This window comes from Rhamphochromis longiceps, linkage group LG23 (genome assembly GCF_057381845.1).
Source record: "Rhamphochromis longiceps isolate RC_006_pf linkage group LG23, R_longiceps_female_GT1.1, whole genome shotgun sequence".
NCBI lineage: Eukaryota > Metazoa > Chordata > Actinopteri > Cichliformes > Cichlidae > Rhamphochromis > Rhamphochromis longiceps.
Window position 1 is genome coordinate 8912829 of NC_140578.1, and position 23425 is coordinate 8936253.

Below are 23425 nucleotides of genomic sequence, written 5' to 3' on the forward strand. Positions count from 1 at the left end.
CAATTCCTTCAGCTGGTGTTTTGGTGATTGTTTTAAAGAGTGCTCTCCAAGTTTTTGGTACAGTCTTTCATATGTGTTCACTTGAGTTGAGATCTGAGTACTCTGAAGACTGATTCACATCATTCTCACACTCAACCCATTCGGTAACCCCTCATCGTATTGATGGGAGATCATTCTGGAAGAGTCCCACTTCCCCTCAGGTCAGGAATGTTTCATAGATTAAAATCAATAAAAAAAACAGTTCTGAGAAATTTTGCTCACATGCAGCGACCTCTCCCTCAAACACTGAGATTGGACTCCTTGAACGAATAGTTGTTCCAACTATATGTTTACTTAGCTTCACTTGGAGCCTATCTGCAGATGTCTGCACAGAGCAACATCTGGGCCCTGCTGTGGAAAGTAACACCCATCTAAAGGGGGGTTCTCAAAGTCTTAGTGCCAATTTAAGGAGCCAACTTATGACTGAAAACAGCACATGAAAAATGTAAACCATAAATCTTTTAATAAGCAAGCATTTTTTGTTTGGTTTTGGTTTACAGGTTTTTAATCACTAGCCAGATGGAAATTTTTAACATCTATTACTTTTACTCATTGTTTGGAAGGTTTAGAAATTGTGAAGTGAATAAGTGAGCTCCACCCTTAAATTCGCTCTACCATATATAGATACATATACATATAGACCTTTGAGGCGTGACTCAAGAGTGTCTGGATATATTTAAAGCAAACAAGCTGTGGTGACAGAAGTTTATGCATTTAATTCAAATACAATTTAGCTTATTTGAAAATGTTTATACATTTTACAGTTTATTTCTGACCATTTCATGAACACAAATGTCTTTTTTGCTTTCATAAATAAAACCTTAAAAATGTGATTAAAAATTATGGGTATCAGTCTGTCTAGTTCGGAAGCAGAAACCACTGTGAGGCCATTTCTGCTGCTTTGGTGTAACAAAAGTAACATCGGAAGCAATGGAGAGGCAACAGGGAACCGTTTTGCAAGTGCTTTCCACGGACCATTCCTCTCTCCTTATCCCTCCTGACTAATTTTTCTATAGTTGTGCTTTTTTGCTAGTGTTCTTGTCACAGCTGGTAGAATGAGCTGGTATCGGCAGCCGATTCATGCTAACTCAAAGTATGAAGGAGACATCGTGAGATGGGCCAGCACATATGGAAAGCTGAATACAAAAAAAGTACAAAAAAATATTGCAAAGATCATGAAGATAACTTGATCTACAGTAATTTGCATTAAACATCAGCTTTAATAAAGCTGAAGCTTGATAAACAGTCAGATCTTACATCATGTGAGGACGAGTGAGGCCAAGTAAATCCACACTGACATGACGTTATTTGGGTAGGGGTGCACATACACAGCCAGGGCAAACTCCACATTTGATGCCTGAACACTGTGAATGCCAGTGCTGTACACTGCCTCTATAATGGGCCGGATCTCAGAAAACACCAGATTGAGGGGGAATCCTGAAATCTTCAAAGGAAAAGAGAGAAAAAAAAAAGAGAAAACCAAAAAAAACCTGTTAGTGATATGAATTTTTCAAAGTGAGCTCACGCGCTTTCGGCCAACTTCTTCAGCACTGGACTTAAGATCCATGACACAACACAGTGACTCAGAGTAGCTTCTTGCGGAGGCACACCCTTTTTCAGACTTACTCTGTAGTCTCCCAGCAGGCTCTGCAGCTCATGGCGGTGTCCCTCAGCCACATCTTGTCCTCGGATCAGCTCCAGCTTGGGCAGGAACTGCTTCAGGGTGGTAGTGCAGTAGCGGTTCCAGCGGGTTGGCTGACGAGGTCGCCACTCCATTATCTTCTCCTTCAGGATCCTCTCGATTCTATTCAGAGTGACATGGTGCATGTGCTGCGTTTAGCCCGTGGTTGTTTTGAGAAGCAGCAGTTTCTGCTGTTTTACTTGCCTGTCCTGAAGCTCTGCTGCAGCTGCCCTGTCTGTGCGACGATACACCAGCTCCTCTGGCTAAAGACAATGACAAATTTTTGAGAAACAAACAAAGAAGTAAAAATAGGTTTATACAGTAATACTGAACACTTACTTGTATGCTAGACAGTCCAGGGTGGGAGAAAGTTCGGGAGAAAAACGGTTTCCACAAATTAGCTTTTGTGATGTCAAAACTGACCCTCATTGGTGATGTATATTGTTGAATGTTGAACCAAACCTTAAAAAAAAAAAAAAAAAAAAAAAAAAAAAACCACAACAAAAAGCAGACATGAATATAAAACTATGCAAAATTGTAAAAATGATGAAGAATAAATAAATGTATAAATCTTTATTCACATTGTCAGCATTGACCAAGCAGCCAACTGCCTGAAGTGGGCAGAAGGTGTCGTACTGCCCGTAGAACTGACCGCTGCTGGGATTCCAGATAAGGTAGAGGTTCTGCTCAAGGGTCAGGACATAAGCCGTGGGTCCCTGAGGAGGGAAGATTTTAGAACTCTTAGTGCTGCTGCAAGAACAAGTCTGAAAAATGAAGCAGCAAAAATAGCTGTTCTTGCAGTGGTGGCTGAAGACTGGTTGCAAAAGTCAGTCCCCATAGACTCCATTATCAAACTATGGAACTTTACAGCAAAGATAAGCATATTCACAGCCAACAAAAACTCTTTTGGTCTCTATGAATTTTTTAAAATAAAACATATTTAAACTATATTGCTTAGAGACTGTGGGTCACAGTGGGTGTAGCCGCTAGCTGTCTGCTTGTCTTTAGCCAATAAAAACTAACATGGAACTGACCAAAACTAACACTGAAGCAAGGACCTCTTACCCCTGTTTGGTATGTAGGCAGCAGCAGTGTGTTTGAGTGTTTATGAGTTATTCTGGTTTTGGGATAGCAGTCTATGAATACAGCTTGCTAATGGTAATTACTTCAACATTTATTTACAGTCTATGTGCAAGTTTTTAAAGCTGTGCTCTACTTAAAAATGTTACTGTGACACACATGAAATGTCTTCAGGTTTAAGAAATAAATGTCACCCACCTCCGGTATGGCTGTGCCAATTATAAGCCAGGCTTTCTTGCCCAAAGACAGGAAGTAGTTGCACAACAGTACAGCGTGTTCCTCTTCATCACCCGCTAGAAGGGTTAGGAATTGCTAAAAACAAACAACAACAAAAAAGCAGCTACCAAAAGGTACTACAATATGAGCACTGCCCTTCTGTATACAATGCTGGCTTCTTGAAGAAAGTTCACTTACGTCACAGGTGCTCCAAAGATCGCAGGTTGCAGAAAATGAAACTTGGTCAGGCAGAGAAGGGATGAGTGACACAAATCGAGCAACGAGGGGCTGTGCGGGGATAAATATCAGTGCATCAGCAAATTATATCTAATTACCGAAGACGTTTTCTACATTAAGTAATATCACACTGACCGTGGCTTCCAATGGGTTATTGGGGAATTCATCCAGTAGCTCCTTTGGGGGACTGAGTGGTCGAATGTAACGTGTGATGAAGACAGTCTTCCCACTGAGGTCTATGACTGTGGTAATGCAGGGTCGGTCTGGGTATCTCTGAGCTGCGTCCCTCTCAAATCTCTCTGAAGCTTGCAATAAGCGCTCATCCTCTTGGGTGTCAAACTGCAAGAGAAGGTCAAATGAACAATGAATAAGGGCACAGAGCGATAGCTAAAAAGAAGTAACTTCAAATGTTGTGTCATGAATGGGTGATTAAAGGAGGATAAATGCTTTAATGGAGCAGTTACCTTCATTTCCTTTATCTAGTACATGCAGCAAAAGCAAATAAGCGATACAAGAGGATGACAGAAATAAGAGGAAATTAATTCATAACAAATTGTTTCAAAAATAAGAAACATGCATGTAAGTGTCTAAAATGTATAGGATCTATTTAAACACTTAAGCAGACATACTTTGCTTTGCTCATTTTCTTACGTTACATTAAAAATTGCTTAAGTTTCAAACAATGAGCAGGGCTTTTCCTACACAGAGAAAATTTCACTTGGCGCCAATGAACATCACCGGGATTGTGAGACTAAGTAATTTTTTAAAAATGGGGCTTCCTTACTTAAGCGTTTTTGTTTGTCAAATGGCTATAAATCATTCATTATTACTTTATGTATCATTTATGTATCACCTGACAACGCTATGACCTATTCTGAGCAAAGAATAAATCTTAAGAGGTCAGCCTTTATTAAAAGGCATTCCTTAAACCCAAAACTCTTCCTTTGGTTTTAGTTTTTTTCTTTTTCCTTCTTTGGGTTCTGTATGTCAAAGGGAAGAGATATTCCCAACATGGTTATCTCATGGACATAGTTCAGTATTTGAGCACAGAAGCCCCACCAATCAGATGGAAAATGGCTGAAAAAGTGAGTAGGTAAAATTACTAATAATAAAATCAAAACATGGAGCTACAAATGAGCATACTAGGTCTCCTTTATATATATATATATATAGAGAGAGAAAAGCTTCTCTAAAGACTCATTGCAAAGTCAGATTACCAAAGCATGATGCTGAATGACTAGGGGTTTCTTGAGGTCGCCGTTTAAACTTACCTTCTCCCTAACAGACTCTCCAGGTACCAGCTGTGGATCGACAGTGATGAACAGCGTGATAAATGTTCCCTCACTCAGACTTCTCAAGATATCAAAACCACTATTAGTGAAGTGGCTCTTCTCCTTGCTGTAACCCAGCAGCACAGCTGGCGTGTTCACTTTAAATGTCCCATCAATCTAAGAGAAATGTCAGTGAGAAGTCCAGTCAGTCACAGCCATTTAGTGTGTGTACATCAGGTCTGCTTAAATCATAGACGCACCTTGGACTGAGAATAAATTGTGCTGAAAGGAATCTTGACTGAGCCCAACCAGCGCTTCTCTATGTGGGTTTGAATTGATTTCCCTCTGTTTTTGTCATTCTGAGGAGCAAAAATACAAATAATTCAAGCAGCAAGTAATGAGGGTGAGGATGCAGAATTTTGTTAAATTTATTTTTAGATTCACTCTTGAAGAGCATAAAAACCCACAAACATAGTCACAAAGGTCTTTAGGAGATATCAATAAAGGCCAAAGTCAAGTTGGCAATTACATCAATATCTGATAATACAGAAATTAATTGTATTATATCACTAAAATGACATGTGTTGCTGTCTACATAGATAGAAATTCACATTTAACAGAAATTAAACATAAGCCATTTTTCACAGTATAACCTTTTATTTCACTTATCTGACTTTAAAATCAGGGACTCGCTCACTGTTAGCTGTTATTACGCTGCCTTCAAGACGTTAAACAGTGGATGTCCTTAGTTTCTTTTTTTTTATTAAATGAAAACAAAACAGAGATTGTCATTTTTGTCATCGACAGTGCTCAGGGCCCCTTATCTTATTGTAAGACAGATATTAAAACCCTTGGTGTGTAACTTGATGGTTCTTTTAAACCGTGTAGGCAGGTGAGTGCAGTAGTCCAATCTAGCTTTTTCCATCTGAGACAGCTAGCCAAAGTAAAGCCATATGTTCCAGCTAATCTCTTTAAACGTGTTATTCATCTGTTCATTACATACAGACTGGAGTACTGCATTTCTCTGTACTTGTCTGTACCAGTCTTCTATTTATAGTCATGGCGAGAGAGCCTTTTCTGTGGCAGGTCTCATACTCTAGAATAGTCTGCCTCTAAATATTAGATCTGCACAAACACTGGAACATTTTAAATCTTTACTGAGGACACATTTTTATGACCCCAACATTTTTTGTTTTTACAGCCTTGTTGTTGTTTTAGTCTTATCCCTTCTCGTTTATATTTTATTGCATCACTGTCATGCATTTTATTTATTTTAGTTGCATTTTAGTTTGTAAAGCATAGTTTGAAATGTGCTATATAAATAAACTCGATTTTTACCATTTGATTCACGGATATTAAACCAGGATCTTAAACCGAAATCTAAACCTGACAGGAAAACAATGGAGGGATGTGAGAAGTGAGACAAAGTGAACAGTGTTTACTCACCATCACAGTCTCATGTACCACTTCATCAAATATGTTGATGAAAACCTCATCTTTGACTGACTGCAGGCTAGCAGTGCTGTAGTCACCATTTGGAGCGCTGTAGAGAGGAACATTAGGTAAGTAACACCACTCAGCAGCCATTGTGCTGGGCAGTTATTTTGAAAAACAATGATGGGAAAATGCATGTTTAGAATCACCAGTCAAATCTGATGAAAAGTGCTCAAAAAGTCTCTCTTATAATGGTATCTGGTCAAAAACACCAAGCTTTCACTTTGTGATACACTGCATTAGCCAGCTCAGTTTCATCCTGATTAAAGGAGCCTGTGCAGGACAGGTACAAAGGCATGAGGAGATCCTAAACAACAACTATTTTTGTGCATGCTTGAGTTTTTGTGGATGAATAACGGAAAACAAAAAGAAAATCTTTAAACTGTTAATTAAAAGTCACACATGGCTAGCCTCCCATTTACAATTATAATGGGCATTTCAAAAAAAACAAACAAACAAAAAAGAAAACAATAAAAGAGATAATTAATAATAAAAGAAGCAGAGTAAAAAGGAATCCAATAAAACACAACATACACTTACGATCAGTTATACGACATACAGCATCAAGTAAAACAGGTGCTGAGGCTAAATGCCTTGTAACTATAAATGTAAACTGACACTTTAGGGTGTATTGTAAAGAGTTATAGTTGGCCAGATCATAGAAACTAAATGTCTTCCAAACGCAGGATAGACTTGAAGGATTTGCAACAACTGGGACTTAATGGACTCAGTTTGAGTCCCAGAGCACTAGCAGAGAAGTGAAGTAAAATGGCAGTTTCCCAGTGAGAGCCACAGAAGTAAACAGCCACACGGCACTTCTGTGAGACCACCCACATCGTACTATAAAAGCTGGTAGTAATAAACCTGAGGATATAAAGATGTAGGATGGAGAGAAAAGTGTCTTATATAAAGTTTTTCCTTCAAAACACGTAAGAACGTTATTTATTTTCCTTTTCCTGTACAAGAAAATTATTACTTTGTTATAGTTTATCAACAAGATTGTCCAACATTTTGAAATTCATATTTATAGTTTAATATGCATCAAAAATGCTAAGGTATTTATATTCTGAATTCCTCTTTATATTGGGACACTAAATAGTGGAAATCTACAAATCTGACAGTCCAACAGAGAGATCATTCAACACAAAGCCCCCCCCCCGCCCCAAAGGAAAAGAGACACCCCTCCACCCCCCAAAAAACAAACAAGCAAACAAACGAACAAAAAAAGAAAAACCCAACTCACCTAAAAGGCAGCTGCAGCTCCTCGTTCCAGCATGGGTTTGGTCCATCGGCTGTGGCTGTTTGAAGTACTGTGCGTTGGAAGGAAACCTCCACAAATGGCCTCACCTGTATCTAAATTAGACACACAAATACTCCACATACTTGACACTGATTATAGAGACTCTGTATTGGTATCAGATTATGCTCGGCTGCTTGTGTAAAGCAAAATAAGATTAGACTTTGTGCTGTACCTGGTCGGGAAGCCCAATGCTGCCCTGAAGGGCACTATGAGATGTCTGTCCTGGTTTACTACAATAGAAACCCATTAAAACACAGTTCAGTGTCCAGTAAGATTTCTAAACATATATGCTGGTTTCTAAATTTGAATGGCTGAACTCACTTGCTCTGAAGCCTGCGGACTGGGATATCATAAGCCCGGATGATGTTAACAAGCAATTTGATGTCTCCGTCAGACAGATTCTGGGCCGTCACCTTCTTTCTTTCTTTCCTCTGAGGTTTCAGTGGTCGTTTTGGTTCAGCCAGCTTGAAAAGGTTTATTCCTAAAATCCTGATAAATGCAACAAACATGTAATCACTTTGTCAACAGCCTGCAGGACTATTCATTTAAAATTAAATCTTACTGTAATGTAGATAAGAATTTGTGGCAATATGACAAAGCTTTTTTGCTCTAATTCTGGGTCGGGGTTACCACCAACAGTACTCAGTCCCTCCAGGTATTTGTAGTTTTATATGTCAATATCATTAAGGATTCTTCCTGTTAAAATGAAGTTTTTCTTTCCCACTGTCACCAAAGCATTTTCTCATAGGGGTATATATGATTGCTAGGCTTTTCTCTGTATTATTGTAGGGCCTTTACCTTCCAATATAAAGCACCTTGATGCCGCTGTTGTTCTGATTTGGTGCTATATAAATGAACTGAATTGAAAATTTAAAGTAACCTTTAATGGCATTAACAAGAACCGCTGGAAACATACTGTGCTGCTTATCCTGTATCTAAAGTCTAAAATAGGCATATCACAATAAGTGTGTATTGAACAATAATTGTGATATTTAAAAATAAACAGTTATTGTATTAATAACGCACAGAATAATATTGTTAATATCAGAAATTCTTCCCTTTGCAAGCTTTTGTATAATTATAGTTGTTAACAGTTGTTTAACTGATCTGACAAAAAGACAAGATACAACAACATCAACAATGATAATAATAATTTTTCAATAATTTTTTTTAAATACTTTTTTTCCACCCAAAATTATACGGATATTGTAATAAATATCACAATTTATTCTTTGATAAATGTGAAGTCAAATTTGGATATTGTGACAGCCCTGGTATAAATGTGCCGGCATATAATCTGGTATCTTACAGAATGGCTATGATTCAGGATGTAGCACAGGTACAGTACCAGTTGGAAGGACTGTGATTTAATCTCTGACTTCTCCACTTTGTTTGTCAACATATCCTTGTCCCTTTTTGGGGGGCCTTTTTCAGCTTTATTGATAGATACAGTGAAGAAATGACAGGAAAGTGGAGGGAGAGAGAGCGAGAGGGGAAGTAATGCAGCCACCGGCTGCTCAACGCACTAAGCTAAACCAGCGACCGTATACATGTCCTTTATACTAAATCCCATTGATTTATTTGTTTGTATCCTTTATTTTTGCATCCATTTGAGTGTGAGCATGTGCATCATAAATTTAGATAACAAAAGCGCTTGCATTTTTTAGGCATGTAGCACAGAAGCTTTTGAGTGCTCTGTAAAGGTAGAAAAGTGCTCTAAAAGTATCATTTCATTTACCAAATCAGTTGGATAATGCCCTGTTGTAGATTTACATTTATATAATTTCACTGCATTTCACTCTCAGACTGCAGGCTTGCTTGTGGTTCCTAGGGTATTTAAATGTGGAATGGGAGGCACAGCCATCAGCTATCAGGCCCCTCTCTGGATCTGCCTCCCAGTTTGGATTTGGGAAACAGACACTCACTCTACTTTTAAGATTCTTTCTATTTTGATAAAGCTTGAGACGACCGTGGCTCAGGGGGTTGGGAATCACATCTGTAACCGGAAGGTCGCCGGTTCGATCCCTGGGCTCTCTGTCCTGGTCGTTGTGTCCTTGGGCAAGACACTTTACCCTACCGCCTACTGGTGATGGCCAGAGGGGCCGATGGCGCGATATGGCAGCCTCGCTTCTGTCAGTCTGCCCCAGGGCAGCTGTGGCTACAACTGTAGCTTGCCTCTACCAGTGTATGAATGTGAGAATGAATGAATAGTGGCATTGTAAAGCGCTTTGGGTGCCTTGAAAATCCAATCCATTATTATTATTACTACTATTGTCGTAAATCATAGTACCTCAAGTCGCCCTGTCTTTTCTTTTACCTCACCCCCAACAAGTTGCCCTTCTCTTACAATGGTTCTCCCAGAGGTCTGTTTCTAGTAAAAGGAAGTTTTTCCTTCCCACTGTTACTAAGTGCTTGCTCATAGGAGGTCATCTGATTGTTGGGGTTTATTTTTATATTGTAGGGTCTTTACCCTAATGTAAGATGCCTTGAAATGACTTTAAATAAATCTGAAAAAATTAACTGGACTGACTTAAAATGGCAACAATCAGATGATCCCGTAGGAGCAAGCACTGGGCAACAGTAGGAAGGAAAAACTCCCTTTTACTAAGAACAGACCTCTGGCAGAACCATGCTAAGGGAGGGGCAGCCATTTACTGCAGCCTGATGGGGAAGAAAAACAATAGAGTAGAGCATATAAAGATATCCATCAGTATAATGTACTGCTGCAAGAGAATGCTAAAATTCTTCGTATATTAGCAGCTTCTAATATTTTACCATTTTATTGGTGTTAATCTCTATGAAATTTTACAGCTTTTAAAATCTTTAGCTTCATATTCTGACTAAATTCTTTTTCATTATTTACAAAACCCTGGGAGGATTGAACACTGGAAACAGTCTGTTATATTCATTCATGCACTCGTATTCAGGGTTTAAACTAAGAGGAGAAACAGAGACACAAAAGACAAAAAAACTAAACAAAGCAAAACTCCAAGAACATACCCTGGACCTGCACCACTGTAAAACAAACAAACAAAAAAAAGAAAAAGGAAAAAAAAAGAAAAAAAGAAGAAAAGCAGAAAAATAGAAAAAAATAATAATAAATGAAACAAAGTGTACATCAACAGCATGACTGACACTGATGTACATTATTAAATATATAAATCTGCTTAAAAATAGTCAAGGACTGAAATTGATTTCAAATGTTCTGTTATCATGTCCACATGTTGTGAAACCAGCTCTAGCACAACAATGTATTAACTTCTAGAGGAGAGAACAAATTAGACAGGCGAATGCAGTGTTGAGTTAAGGATCAAATACACCAACCCAGCAGCTGCCAAAATGCACAGTTACATCAGCGTGTAATTTTATGCTGGCCCTGCAACTCTTTCTGATGACTGTTGAGCAAACGTGAAATTTCCTAGCCTTAGCTTTAGTGGTGAGGGAAGTATTTTTTATCAGTTCCTTTTTTGAAAGTACTAATACTGTACTGTTTATGACTCTGGTGCAAGAAAGTATTGCACTGGAAGTGTTAAATACTAAACATAAAAGTGCTTAATACAGGAAAGTGACTTCTGTGTCAGTTGCGCACAACATCATTAGATTATTAGCAGTAGACTAAAAGTACAGTTGAATGACAAGATGCAAGTACAGTACAAATACCTTAAATCTGTACTTAAGGAGAGTACCTGAGTGAATGTACACTGCACCACAGGTGAATAAAGAAAGAAATAGCCATACTTGAAAACATAACATACACAGCACAAACAAAAAAGCTCGTATATTTTGAGTTAGGCTATTCAGCTTTTGCTAGCAGTGCATATTTACCCAATGGTTGGTATCTCTTCTTCTGTCACCAAATCAGACAGGAGGTAGTGATGCTTGGCAAGAAGAAACCTGTTGATGACTGATTCTCGGATCTGTGGACAAATGCCAGGATTACACAACACTTAAGTCTCTTGTGTGCTAAATACTTGCGTATGAATTTTTTTTCTTTTTTAAAAAGCTCACCTTCTGAAGGTATTTGGCCACTAAAGCTCTGTGTGAATCCAAATGCTCTTTGGTATCAATTACCTCTCCCTCTTTCAATCTTTTTTCATATTCCTGAAATAATTTTAACCAAAGTTAAGAAAAAAAAAACTATTATCCTTTTATAGAGCTTGTGCATCTTCATTATACCACATTGATAATATTCTGCAATACACTTTTGAAAAGCTGACCTGGAAAACCGTATCAGTGACCTCCCTCTCTAAAGCAGGAATGAATTTGTAATTCCGAAACTCTGCAACTTCCTGGTTCCTTAGCTTGAGCAGACGAAACCTTCCAGACTTCTCTAACTCTTCATCAGTCACAAAATTAAACTCCTCCTGGAGATGTTCCAGGCGGAAGTACTCTGGAGCTGTTACTTCTCCACTACTGGCCACCTGTAAAAAACACATAGAGTTACATGGGAAAATGTTTCATTTGATGCGTTCATGTCCTTAAAAATAGCCATCTTCTGATACTCACTTTTAGCAGCTGCATGATGGAGGCATTTTTCGGATCGTTTGGATCCAGACGCGACTGCTTGGCCCACTCACCAATTTTTTTCATGTCATATAGTCCAGATGCCCCAATGTAGCTAACAGCATCAAGATGGCCCTTGCCACTAAGAAACACAGACAGATCAGTATTGACAATAACATAAAAACAACAACAACAACAAGTCTTTGAGCAATTTTGTAATATTTTATATTGCACAGAAGATAAAGTAAAACATTTAGAGATCAATTTAAAAACCACTGACACTGGACAACTTCATATACCAAACACATCCCCCCGATCTGGCATTGCTTCATGCCATTTCAACTCCTTCATGCCAGAATCTACCTGCAAGGGCATATTTTCACATTGTGGCCCAATGTTATATGCAACATATTTATAAGGAGTGATGAGCTTGATGCCTAGACACCAATCTCAACCTCCAGTCATGTGAAAACTCTCTTTTTCATATGTCTGCATATTTTGCTGCAGTAATAAACCAATTCCAACCAACAGGCAGAAAATCAGTATCACGATAGCACTTCATCCTAACCCAAGGACACGCCATAGTCTTATAGAGATGGCCATTGCACAGTCTGTCATACACTTCAGTTTTCTGATTTGCTTTTCAGTGTATGTGGTTGTTGCATCTGGCTTTCCCTCCTTTCAATCACAGTTTTTACCATCTGAAGGGACAATAAGCTCCTCAGCCTCCTGTAATAGCCTTTATTTTAAAAACCTGAAAGCAAAGAATAGGTGCTGTCTCAGATCACTTCAGTTATAACATGCTGAAAAGTTATGCTGTCTCGGTGGGGGGGTGTAAATTTGCTTTTTCAGTAAGAAAACACAAAATAGTCCTTTAAAAAACTTCTCCTGCTGTACACTGCAAAATGTTTGACAAATGTTAGCGAGCTAACCGTGCTAACGAGTTGAAGCCATGCAACCCACACACGGGGCGATCCGCGCTAACTTGCCAACGGAGATTTGCCGCGTTAATGCAGTTAGAGCGTTAACGTTATTTTAATGAGATTAACGCTGACAGCACTATATATGTATGTAATATATATATATACACACAGTGGCTTGCAAAAGTATTCGGCCCCCTTGAACTTTTCTACATTTTGTCACATTACAGCCACAAACATGAATCAATTTTATTGAAATTCCACGTGAAAGACCAATACAAAGTGGTGTACACATGAGAAGTGGAACGAAAATCATACATGATTCCAAACATTTTTTACAAATAAATAACTGAAAAGTGGGGTGTGCATAATTCTATTAGGAAAATCAAGAAAGATACTACCTGTGAACGCCACCAGGTTGTTGAGAAATAGGAGGCGCAAGGGGTACATCATCGTCCCCGATACCCCAAGAAACACAGCACGAGACCTTCCCAGAAGTCAAAAGACTTTGCTTGTTGCTGCCATCAGCTTCAAAGGAGAGGGGCACATCTGAGAAGGTGTATAGAGTGTAAGAGAGAAGTTGATAAGTTAGTATAATTAAAAGTATTCTTGAAATATTCAAATATTTCATATCTGAAAAAAAAAATGTACCACTTCCAACTCCCTCGTGGTCAAACATCACTCTCTGGTTGCTACTAAACTCAAATTCCTCAAGAGGGACGCTGCCTGTCACAACAGAGGGTTCTGGCACTGGAAGAAACACCTGAGCCAGGAGAGAGCATGATGACCCAATCTCCTCAAACACCTGCCCACACACAGTAAACACAAAAATTAATTGTTAGAATAGATCACAGCAGTCATTTATCAAGTAAATGCGTGGATACATAAAGTGGCAGCATGTTCAGCACTCTTTACTGTACCTGCAAACTAATGCTTTGGGGACAGTTGACTATCTTGAGATTGAATATCTGTCCAAAGTGCACCCTGAAGTCGGTGTTCAGGGAGCGACTGTCTGTTCGTGAAACTTCTTTGTCATTATAAAGGATCTTGGTGAAAAGAGAGCGCCTGGCAACATCTTCTCTTCGAGCTTTTTCGGCCCTAAACACGAAGAAAACAAACGTGATGAAAACATTCACAAAACCACAGTGAAAGTGCAGTTCATCATCATAACTGAAACACCTGCAAATAGGTGTGATATTCCCACCTGTGACAAATATTCTGCTATTAAGTTTTCTCATTTTAATAAAAAAACAAAACAAACAACCCTCACCCAAATATTTACTCTTTGCTGATTGGTTCATACATGTTTTGAAGAAACCTAGACCCTCTTTGTGTTTCTGCTGTGTCTACCTGGGGCACAGTTCACTGGCAGTGATGTTTGCAGATGCAGACAGCTCAGGAATCAGGATGGCCTCTCCTGGCTTTCTACGTATCCTGAGGGCTTTCTCCCTCACCCACTGCTCTATGGAGCCAAGGTCTGGTCTCTCTGGGGGCTCCGGCTTTGGGGGGGGTTCGTCAGTAGGTCCTTCTGATTCACTCACATCCTGTTCTTCATCTTCTCCTTCAGTGTCATCCTGTGCCTGACCTTTCTTCTTCTTTTTTTGCTTTTTCTTTTTGGCTTTCTGAAAACAGTGAACATGAGGAGGTGTGTGTGTGGGTATATCTTTACATTATGATTTGACATACAAAGTCAGGTGGACTGCCTTTAAACCACATTTTCAATTTTTTTTAATGCATGCATGATCCTTATTAAAAAACATTTATTGAAATGTGTCGTATGCAGGGGAAGATTAGATGAAGAATGCAGGTAAAAATGTAGGCACCTGTTTCTTTCTGCAGAGTTTCCATTCTTCCAGCCGTTTCTTGTACTCAGCTAATTTATTCTGGTATTCTTCCTCAGTCTCTGCCTCTAATTCTACAACCTCTGCCAAGATTTCATCTTCATAGTCCTGCTCATCTGACACCCGATCCACATTCTCCCTGAAGAGGCAATAGACAGCACAACAGATTAATGACACTGGGACAAGAATCTGGAGAACTCTCTACAGAGCAAATCTTACTCTATCCAGCTGATATCGATTAGGGATGAGTGATAAAACAATACCAGATTTTAAATCAGGGAGAATTTAGGGTGTTGGAAGTCTCAGATTTTGGCTCACGGGGATTGGGACTTTGAAAACTCTGGCCATTATTAACGTTAGCAATTATAATTAACAAATATAATAAAAAAAAAAAAAATAGGACAAACAAAACAGACCCCATTTAGTATTTTTATGGAGTTGCATAAAACATCCCCATAAAGAATATACACATTATTTTACTGTTACCGCCTCACTGAAATTTCTGTCACTTTTAGCTGTTACCTTCTGAGGTAGAGCTTGTAGGGTGTATTGGTAAACTTCTGGAACTCTCTCAGGGCTTTAATCTCCTTCCACACTTTAACTATATTTTTCAGAAGAGTCCTGTCTTTCTCCTGCTCACTGTCTCGGAGATGTCGAGTGTTCCTGTAATATTTGGAAAAACACTACTGCTCAAAGAGTCAATGTTACAGTGCATGTTTTTAGGCTACAAGGACTTCGTAGGATGCTAAGGGATGAACTCACCTAACCTCCAGATTATACTCAGAAATCCTCTGCTGCAAGGCCTGAGTGGGGTTAAGCCCACTATGGCTCTCCAGCATATTCCGCAGTGCATTCCTTAGTCCATTCAACTAAAGCAGAAAATAAGACACTAAACACACTGAATGCTGCATATAAACTCTGGAGTCCCTTTCATAGCTCACTTTACCTTGTCAGTGAGGTGACCTGTGAGATTATTGCGTTGCCTGGTTAGGTACTGATCGTACAGCTGAGCTAGGCGGGCGCCCAGGATGTGTTCGCGGCTGAAAAGTGGGTGATGGGAGAAGATCAGCCCAGAGACATCAACATCAAGCTGGTAGTCTCCCTCAGGATCTGCTGCACCAGCAATGTAAAGATTTGCATACTTGGACTTCACCGCCTGGGAGACAGAATAACACAATCCATCATGCACTATCCTGGGAAATGAAAACCACTATGAATTATACTTGGCACTTGTGCCTTGCCTGTGTGTTTCCAAGTTTCCAAGTATGTGCCAGTTTAAAGGAAGCATGAAATAGCTGGCAAGATTGAAAGCACCATCAGGGGAGTGCTGTAATGCAAAGTCATGCATGAAAATAATGTGCTATAAACACCCAACTTAACTACCCTGAACACTGTGTTTTCAGGATGAACACGTATGACAGCTGTGCCCGTCTCCAGAATTTAATAAATAAATATGAACAAGAGACGATAACTACTTGTTTTCCCTAGAGATAAAGACTGTGCTTAAACTCAAAGCCCTTTGTATCTGTAACTTATTTTTTCAGGGTTTACATATTTGTTTAACTGGACAGTCACACCACACATACCAGTAAAATGCTAATAAGGCTGGAATCAACTGCTTCTAATAAAGATGCGGATGTAGTCTAATGAATTACAGGAAATATAACACTCATCCATCCGTTTCAAATTATCCAGGAATTTGTTTACACAAGTTTACCCATTTATTTCACATTTTATTTTCCACAAGGCTTCATCACTTTGTTGGGCAGGTAAGCCATGGAAACTGTGAGCACGGTTAGGTCAGAGCAGCTGGGAACATTTTTACTGGTGATTTTTTCCCCCCATTATTCATCTTCTCACTGTTGTTTTAAAAATGTTGATTTTTAATATTATTTAATAAAAGTAATAATAATTAATAAGTTAAAATGAAATTATTGTAATGAGGCTGCTTCAACTCAAGTTAAGCTATCACCAGTGTCTCCTCTTCTCTGTGTAACACATGCAGCCATGAACTAGACTTCACTTGACAGAAGTGTATGTGACAACACAAATTTCAGATGCACCTCTTTAACCGGTCAGCTATCTAGTAGGAAGTATGTGTGCATTGAATCATGTTTGCCATTCCCTAGCAACTGTCACTACCGTATCACTACCCTATCCATTCCCTATCACTAGATAGGAAATGCAGTACAAAAGACAAACATGTCTGAAGACGACCGTTTCTTGCTGGGAACAAGGACAACCCTGAAAAATAGTCCAATAAAGGTTTTTAGTGTTTTTATTGAAACTATTACATATTTAACTGTTTTCACTGCTTGTCAAACAAAGCAGCTAACTTAAGAATTTAAAGGGATCTTCAAAAGTGTTGTTTTATTATTCAAAAAATTATCAAAGTATTTGATAGATTAATAAATAATAAAATAACAGTTAAGGTACAGCCATGCTCTTCTTTCTTGTTTAAAAATCATAAGTAAGGGGTAAAAGTAAAGCCTTGAAAAGCTAGGGTTTAATTTTAATGCTGGCTCTTCTTCAGATGTAATTTCACAGCTTGCAATACTTTTAACGTCTACAAATGGAGTTTGGAGTTTTGATGTTGCTGTAAATTTTGAGAAGATAGCATATCACAGATGTGTTGGCCTCCATCACTGATCTGTCCTCCAATAACAAATGCATACCTCCTCTCTATTTCTTTGTACCAAATGCCAAACTGCCCTTTTGCTTTTTTCTAAAAGGCAAAGAGGTTAGAAAAGAAGAGAGGGCATCGCAACGCCCTCAGTGTAGGAATGCAAACAGTGCTTTAGATGATGAAAATGAACAAAATGATTGGTGTGTGTGTGTGTCAGACCTTCCTATACACAGTCTGTAGCGCAGGGTCTAGGGCCTCCTCCATGTGGAAAAGGGGGGGTCTTGTGGATGATTCCTTGATGGGGTTAGGCAGAGCGATGATCCTGCCATCATCTCCAAACCACTTCTTCCCCTTAGCAAATAAAAACAACACAGTAGGGATATGAATACACAGATAATAATATAATAAAACAAAGTAATGAAAAGTCTCTTATGGTAGTTTTATTTTAATGGAGAGAGGTAGAATGTCAACCAAAAACCCAGAAGGTCTTCACTCTAATCAAAATACAAGAAAAAGTGATGTGTCTCCTTAAACTATATTCCAAAAACATGAACAACACAGACTGTTACACTGCTATACACAAACTTTAATATAAGAGCAGTACACTTAGGTCAGACCAGTGGGTCAATATCTTCCCTGAGATGCGTGAAAACCTGGTGACCAACTATAACAAACATCTTACTGTTGTGCTTGCTAACCAGGGTTTCTACTAAGTCATGTGTTACGTGGGGATCAAAAACGTCTTTCACTCAATGACATTAAAAAAAACTATTTTTTTAAATTGAAAATACCTTAAAAATTACTCAGGAAATTTTGGCTTTTTAGCTGATGTTACCTCCTCCATTTTCAAAATCCGATTCTCCAGAATATTCTCATTGGTCAGGGATACGGGAGGCCTTTCCCCTACATAGAGACCCTCATCCTCCAGGTATCGAGGTTTCATGTTTTCAGGCAGTTTGATGGAGGTTGGAACTATGAAAATTAAGCATAATATAATTTTTTCCCATATGAGGGAGGTGCAGATGTGAATTAAAATATTTAAGACATGATATTATATACCTGTTCGAAAGCTGGGTGTAAACAGGAGTTCGCTTTGTAGCTGAAGAAGTTTTTGGTACCCGACATACTCGGCTTTCCTTATTTCCAAGAAGTCCTGGGGTGACTGGTCAATGACAAATAAATCTTCTTGGGTTTGTACAAGAGGAGCTTCTTCACTCTGAGAGAAGGATGAAGATGAGGCAGTTAGTCCATCTTATGCAAATGAAAAAAGGTAAGAAATAATTTTGACAAAAAAAAAAAAAAAAATATTGGTTGCCCTGTTACCTGGGTTTCATTTTCTTCTTGAATATCTTCATCAACATCTTCATGCTCTTCGTCTTCATCTGTTGTTTTCCTCTGTTTTTGTCTTCTCCTGCTGCTCGTCTCAATCACATCTGGTGGATCGGGGTCAAAGTTCAACGTGAAGAAATTGAATGCTTCTTCAGCTGTCGGCAGGCCTTTTCCTACCTGTATTTGCAAAGAATAAAATGAATACATTAAATTTCATTATACAACTGCTTTTTGTATACAGGATTTCAATCTCAATCCATGCCTTACTTGTCTTGCTGCTTCTCTGAACCTGACCCTGGTGCTGAGGGGTGGAGGGGAGTCCCGTCTTCCAGCTCTGTCTGCATCAGCCTGTGAAACACCAGGAATTAACTTCCACCAATGGAAAGCAATACATGAGCCCAGTTAAGGTGAGATAGAGGCTCACCTCTCTGTCAAACCTTGTTACAGTGTCTCTGTCTCTGAGGCTATGGAGACGACTGGGAAACTCGAGAGAGGCCTCCTTATCCTGAAGGCTCTCACCTTTAGACTGAAATACAAGCCACAGATTATAGAGCAACAATTTCACTCAGATCGTGTGCTGTGTGTGAGAAAAAGAAACTCCATTTACCCTGGCTGCTTTTAGTTTCTCTTCCAAGCGTCGTTTCACAAAGTCATCTAAATGGTGAGTGTGCTGAGTTCTTGAGGTGAGACCTAGAGCACAAAGCACTTGTTTAAGGCTCACTTAAACAACATCAACTACCTTCTGTCAAATTTTGATATTAAATGCTGCTTACATTTGGATACCTGGTGTCTGATTAAGAGTTTCCAGATTTAAATCATACATAATTTTCAGTTCTTTACCCAGGTAAAAGAGTTTTGCTTTTTAAGAATCCTAGGCCATGTGGCAGTCTCCAACCCATATACCGTAGAAAGATTCACTACCATCCTATCATATGCTTTCTCTAGATCCACAAGCAGCAACTTTTGAGCTTCTCTATACATATCTACATTATCAAAGCAAACATAGAATCTGTAGTGCTTTTTCCGTGTATGAAGCTATACTGATGCTCACTGATCACCACCTTCCTTCTTAACCTAGCTTCAACATTTCTTTCCCATAGTTCCATGGTAAGGCTTATCAACTATACCCTTTGTACCTACTACAGTTCTGTACATCACCCTTGTTCTTGAAAACTGGTAACAGTACACCTCTTCTTCATTTATCCCTAAAATTGTCTGGCTAAAAAGACAACCACTCTTTCTCCAAGACATCGCCATACCTCCACAGGTATGTGACCTGAGCCAACTAGCTTTCATTCTCTTTATACATGCCCTCACTTTCTTCTATTATTAACTAAGCATTTGTATGATACGATTGCATATTATCAGCTTTTCTCTCACTCAGAGTTTGTACTGTTAGTTGTTTGAGGTCTCTCTACTCTCCCTTTTTTCCCCCTCCTCTTTCACTGCACCTCCCAAGTGACAGATGGTGGCTTCGTCCAAAGGTTTCTTCCTATTAAAAAGGTGTTCTTCTCTACCAACGTCACTGAGTTCTCACTCACAGTTAAAAATGTTTGGGCTCTCTCAAACAATGTAGTGTCTTTACCTTGCAAAATAAAGTATCTTGAAGTGGTTGTTGCTGTGAATCAATACTATATAAATAAAGTGAACTGAACTGATCTCTAATAGCACGTTTTAATTGCCTCTAGACTATGCAAAGCTAAGCTGCAAAGTTTTTAACCAAACCTAAATCAAGGTATCACATCACACCAATTTAGGCTTTTTACAATGACTCAAAGTATGTTTTACAGTGATTTTGCCTTCTAATCCCTTTAAGAATTTTTGTAACTTCCCCTAAATTCTTCTGTTCTCTACATGACACTTTAATTTTATGATTTTATGACTTGTAGGTTTTATTTTTGTATTAAATAAAAAAATACAAGTTTTCTATATTTGTATGAAACGTCTACTACATATAAAGATGATCATTATTATGGTCTTATAGCCTGGGGAAAAAAACAAACAGTTGAGTACTGTTTTGTGTTGTTACCAGATCACTCATTACTTGTATGATGAAGGAGTAGAGGTACATTTGATTAAGACATAAACACAGACCTTTCTGAGAACCAGTGCGAGATTTCGATAAAACCACTGAATCGTCCGCTTTCTCAGATGGTCCCTCATCTGCACTGTACTGCTGGATGGAAGTGACATCCTTGACATCATCAGCATCACGGGACTTCTGGATGGAAGACTGTTCAAGCAGCTAATAAAAGCCAGAAGCAATCAAAACTGTTAGAATTTTTAACCGTGCCATTAGTGGAATCACAGAAATGAGGTGGATACCAAAAGATTTACCCTTTTCTTTCTCTTCTGTCTCTCAGCTCTTAAATGGCGTTTCAAAGCCTCTCTTTCATCTTCTTCACCGTCTTCAGGCGCCTGGCATACACAAAGATACACTTTATATGGATAGCAGAAAAATGAAAACTTGCATCCAAGCTGGTATTTAGCGCACTAAAGCCGGAAGAAAGGCTGAAGAAGGTAAGAAGTTGGTGTTCAGCAGCCAGCAGGAATGAGCAGCTAAAACCTAGTTAAGGGCACCAACCTCCATTGTAGTTCGTGGGTCCTCTTCACTCAGTTTGATAGAAGGAACCAGAGCCTATCGAGTACAGTTAGATTTACTAAAGCGTTACAAGCTCCCTTATCTGTGCTCCTGTGTGCATTTCTGATGTTGAGTGTGTTCAAAATGAGCCTGGCTCCTCCGGTCATGTTGTGTCTTGTCAGGAAAGAATGACGCACGCTCATTTAATGCTGGCGGAACTTGACAAGGTAGCTGTCACTTCACAGTAAAAATAAATAAATAAAAATATAACCAAGTTTTCAAAGCCTGTGACTTTACCTGGACGTCGTCCTCATTTTTCTTCTTAACTAGAGTTTCTTGGAAAGCCCGTCGTTTCTTATGCAGTTTTTCTCGTATATCACTGCAACAGAAACAGAAATGAAATTGTTTTAAAACAGAAACAAATTAGCTTAGCTTAGCATCTCACAGGCGTATTATTTATGGTTGAGAGCAAAGAGAGAAGCGTTACCTTTTGGAAGCCAGATTTGCGATGCTTTTTCTCAACAATAGTAAACGGTTTGAAATAAAAACCACTACTTTACTGCAGCTAGATATCCATAAGCACCTTTCCCGCAATTATTAGATATTTAACATTAAGCAAACAAATTCCGTTATCGCTGCCTAGTAACGGTATAAACTACTTCTCGACCTACCTTGGAAGACGACCGATGCAACCTAAACTTATAAGCAGTTTTGGATTTCATTCGTCTAGTTGACTGTCAATCAAACAGCTTAGTGACGCGTGAACCCGCGTAGTACGGAGTCCGAGAAGGTACAGATCCGTTTTTTTTGTTTTGCACCGTGCTCATTTAGAATGCCGGGTACAGCGAAACTAATTAAAAAAGAGGTAAAAGAAAATGAAATTAAGTGTTTTTTTAAAAAACATTTTGCCATAAAAACGTCAAATGTATGAACAAATAATATCACAATATAACACTATCTTATGTAGTGTGAAAAAACAAAACTGTACTAAGTTTGTTATTGTCTATTTTTTCAATTGCTTTATTTTTGTGTTGGGATTTTCTTACTATTATTTATTGTGTTGTTGGGTTTTTAACATTTTTTGGTTTCTGGTCGATAATGATTGTCATTACAATACTAGGGAATTTGTATATCAGTAAATTTAATTTCTGCTAAAGTGGACCTGTGATGCTTATTTTCTTACCCTTCCTAATAAAGAAAGAAAGCTTACAGCCATCTGAACAGGAGTCTATGCATTTCTACTATGAAAAACTAAGTACAGTTGTTGATTTATTGATTAATTGATCACCAGCAAGTTTGAGCACCTCTATTAAAGCAGATGTTTTAGCAGTTTGCTGGTCTGGAGCATTCAGGTGTGTGTTAACACAACGCTTCTCAGGTCTACTCGGGACTGGACATCCCAGCAAATTCACCATAAGGTCAGACCTTGAAATTCTCAGAGAAATGGGAAAAAAACCCCACTCCATCCAGCTGGTTTGAGAGATTAGGGAACACTGATCTCAAAAGACAAACATAGACCATAACAAACACAAAAACTGGGTTGAAGACTCAGGACCATGACAGAACAAGTATGGATTTTATGTGGAAGGGGAAAGCCAGGAGAAACCTCTACTCTCTAAAAAAAAGTTGGCAGCATGGTTTACGTTTGCATGTTGGCAAGACTTTTGGTACAGTTTTAGTTGGACAGATGAGCCCAAAGTGGAGATTTGGTCAAACTACACAGCACTATGTTTGGCAAAAAAATCAACACAACATACACCTCATACCTCTTTGGCTTGTCTGATCACTGTAGTCACCAAGTGGACCATGAATTCTTCTGTATTATAGAGTCAAATGTTATACCATCAAGAGTTAAAGCTAGCCCAGTGGCCCAGTCAAAGTCCAGGCATCAACCCCACTGAAATGCTGTTGCATGACCTTAGGAGAGCTGTGCATGTACAAACCTCAATCAACTGAAGTCACATTGTAAAGAAATGTGGGGAAGAATTCCTCCAATATGAGAAACTGATAAAAACAGAGAAAATAATTGCTTCAAGTTGTTGCTGCTAAAGAATGATCCAATAGCTGCTGAATCATAGAGTATGCTTTTCAGAAGAGTCCTGTGAAAACATCTTCACATGACAAAATATATACTGTTACAAAGCCAGATGTTCCTATTAAACATGGTCAAAGTTTCAAATAATAAGGTCAGTGTACAAGCAGTTCCTGTGAGCCAAAAGTTTAGACTTCCTCAGTTTACAAGGAACAGCCATTCAGAACAAAGTTTTCTTAAACAGAGGGAGAGGGAGTATAATTCAAGCAAAAGTA

General features: G+C 38.7%; 1 protein-coding gene across 1 annotated transcript; it reads right to left on the bottom strand.

Annotated features, from left to right (window-relative positions):
• Positions 1-730: 730 nt before the first annotated feature.
• Positions 731-21810, bottom strand: cc2d2a (coiled-coil and C2 domain containing 2A). The gene is made up of 39 exons (XM_085397546.1): positions 21606-21810; positions 21416-21497; positions 21122-21175; positions 20875-20955; positions 20632-20782; positions 19145-19227; positions 18962-19063; positions 18805-18885; positions 18532-18714; positions 18268-18424; positions 18044-18180; positions 17428-17559; positions 15529-15738; positions 15345-15451; positions 15105-15245; positions 14565-14721; positions 14092-14363; positions 13662-13839; positions 13393-13546; positions 13143-13290; positions 11825-11963; positions 11536-11739; positions 11327-11419; positions 11144-11235; positions 7640-7807; positions 7491-7548; positions 7262-7371; positions 5971-6067; positions 4785-4883; positions 4525-4701; positions 3389-3592; positions 3215-3304; positions 2999-3112; positions 2302-2436; positions 2060-2182; positions 1925-1983; positions 1666-1843; positions 1297-1483; positions 731-1175 (listed from the first exon to the last, which is right to left on the bottom strand). Exons 3-38 carry the CDS (start codon positions 21125-21127, stop codon positions 1298-1300), a joined length of 4806 nt encoding a protein of 1601 aa, XP_085253672.1. The 5' UTR covers positions 21128-21175; positions 21416-21497; positions 21606-21810; the 3' UTR covers positions 731-1175; position 1297.
• Between the last annotated feature and the right edge of the window lie 1615 nt (positions 21811-23425).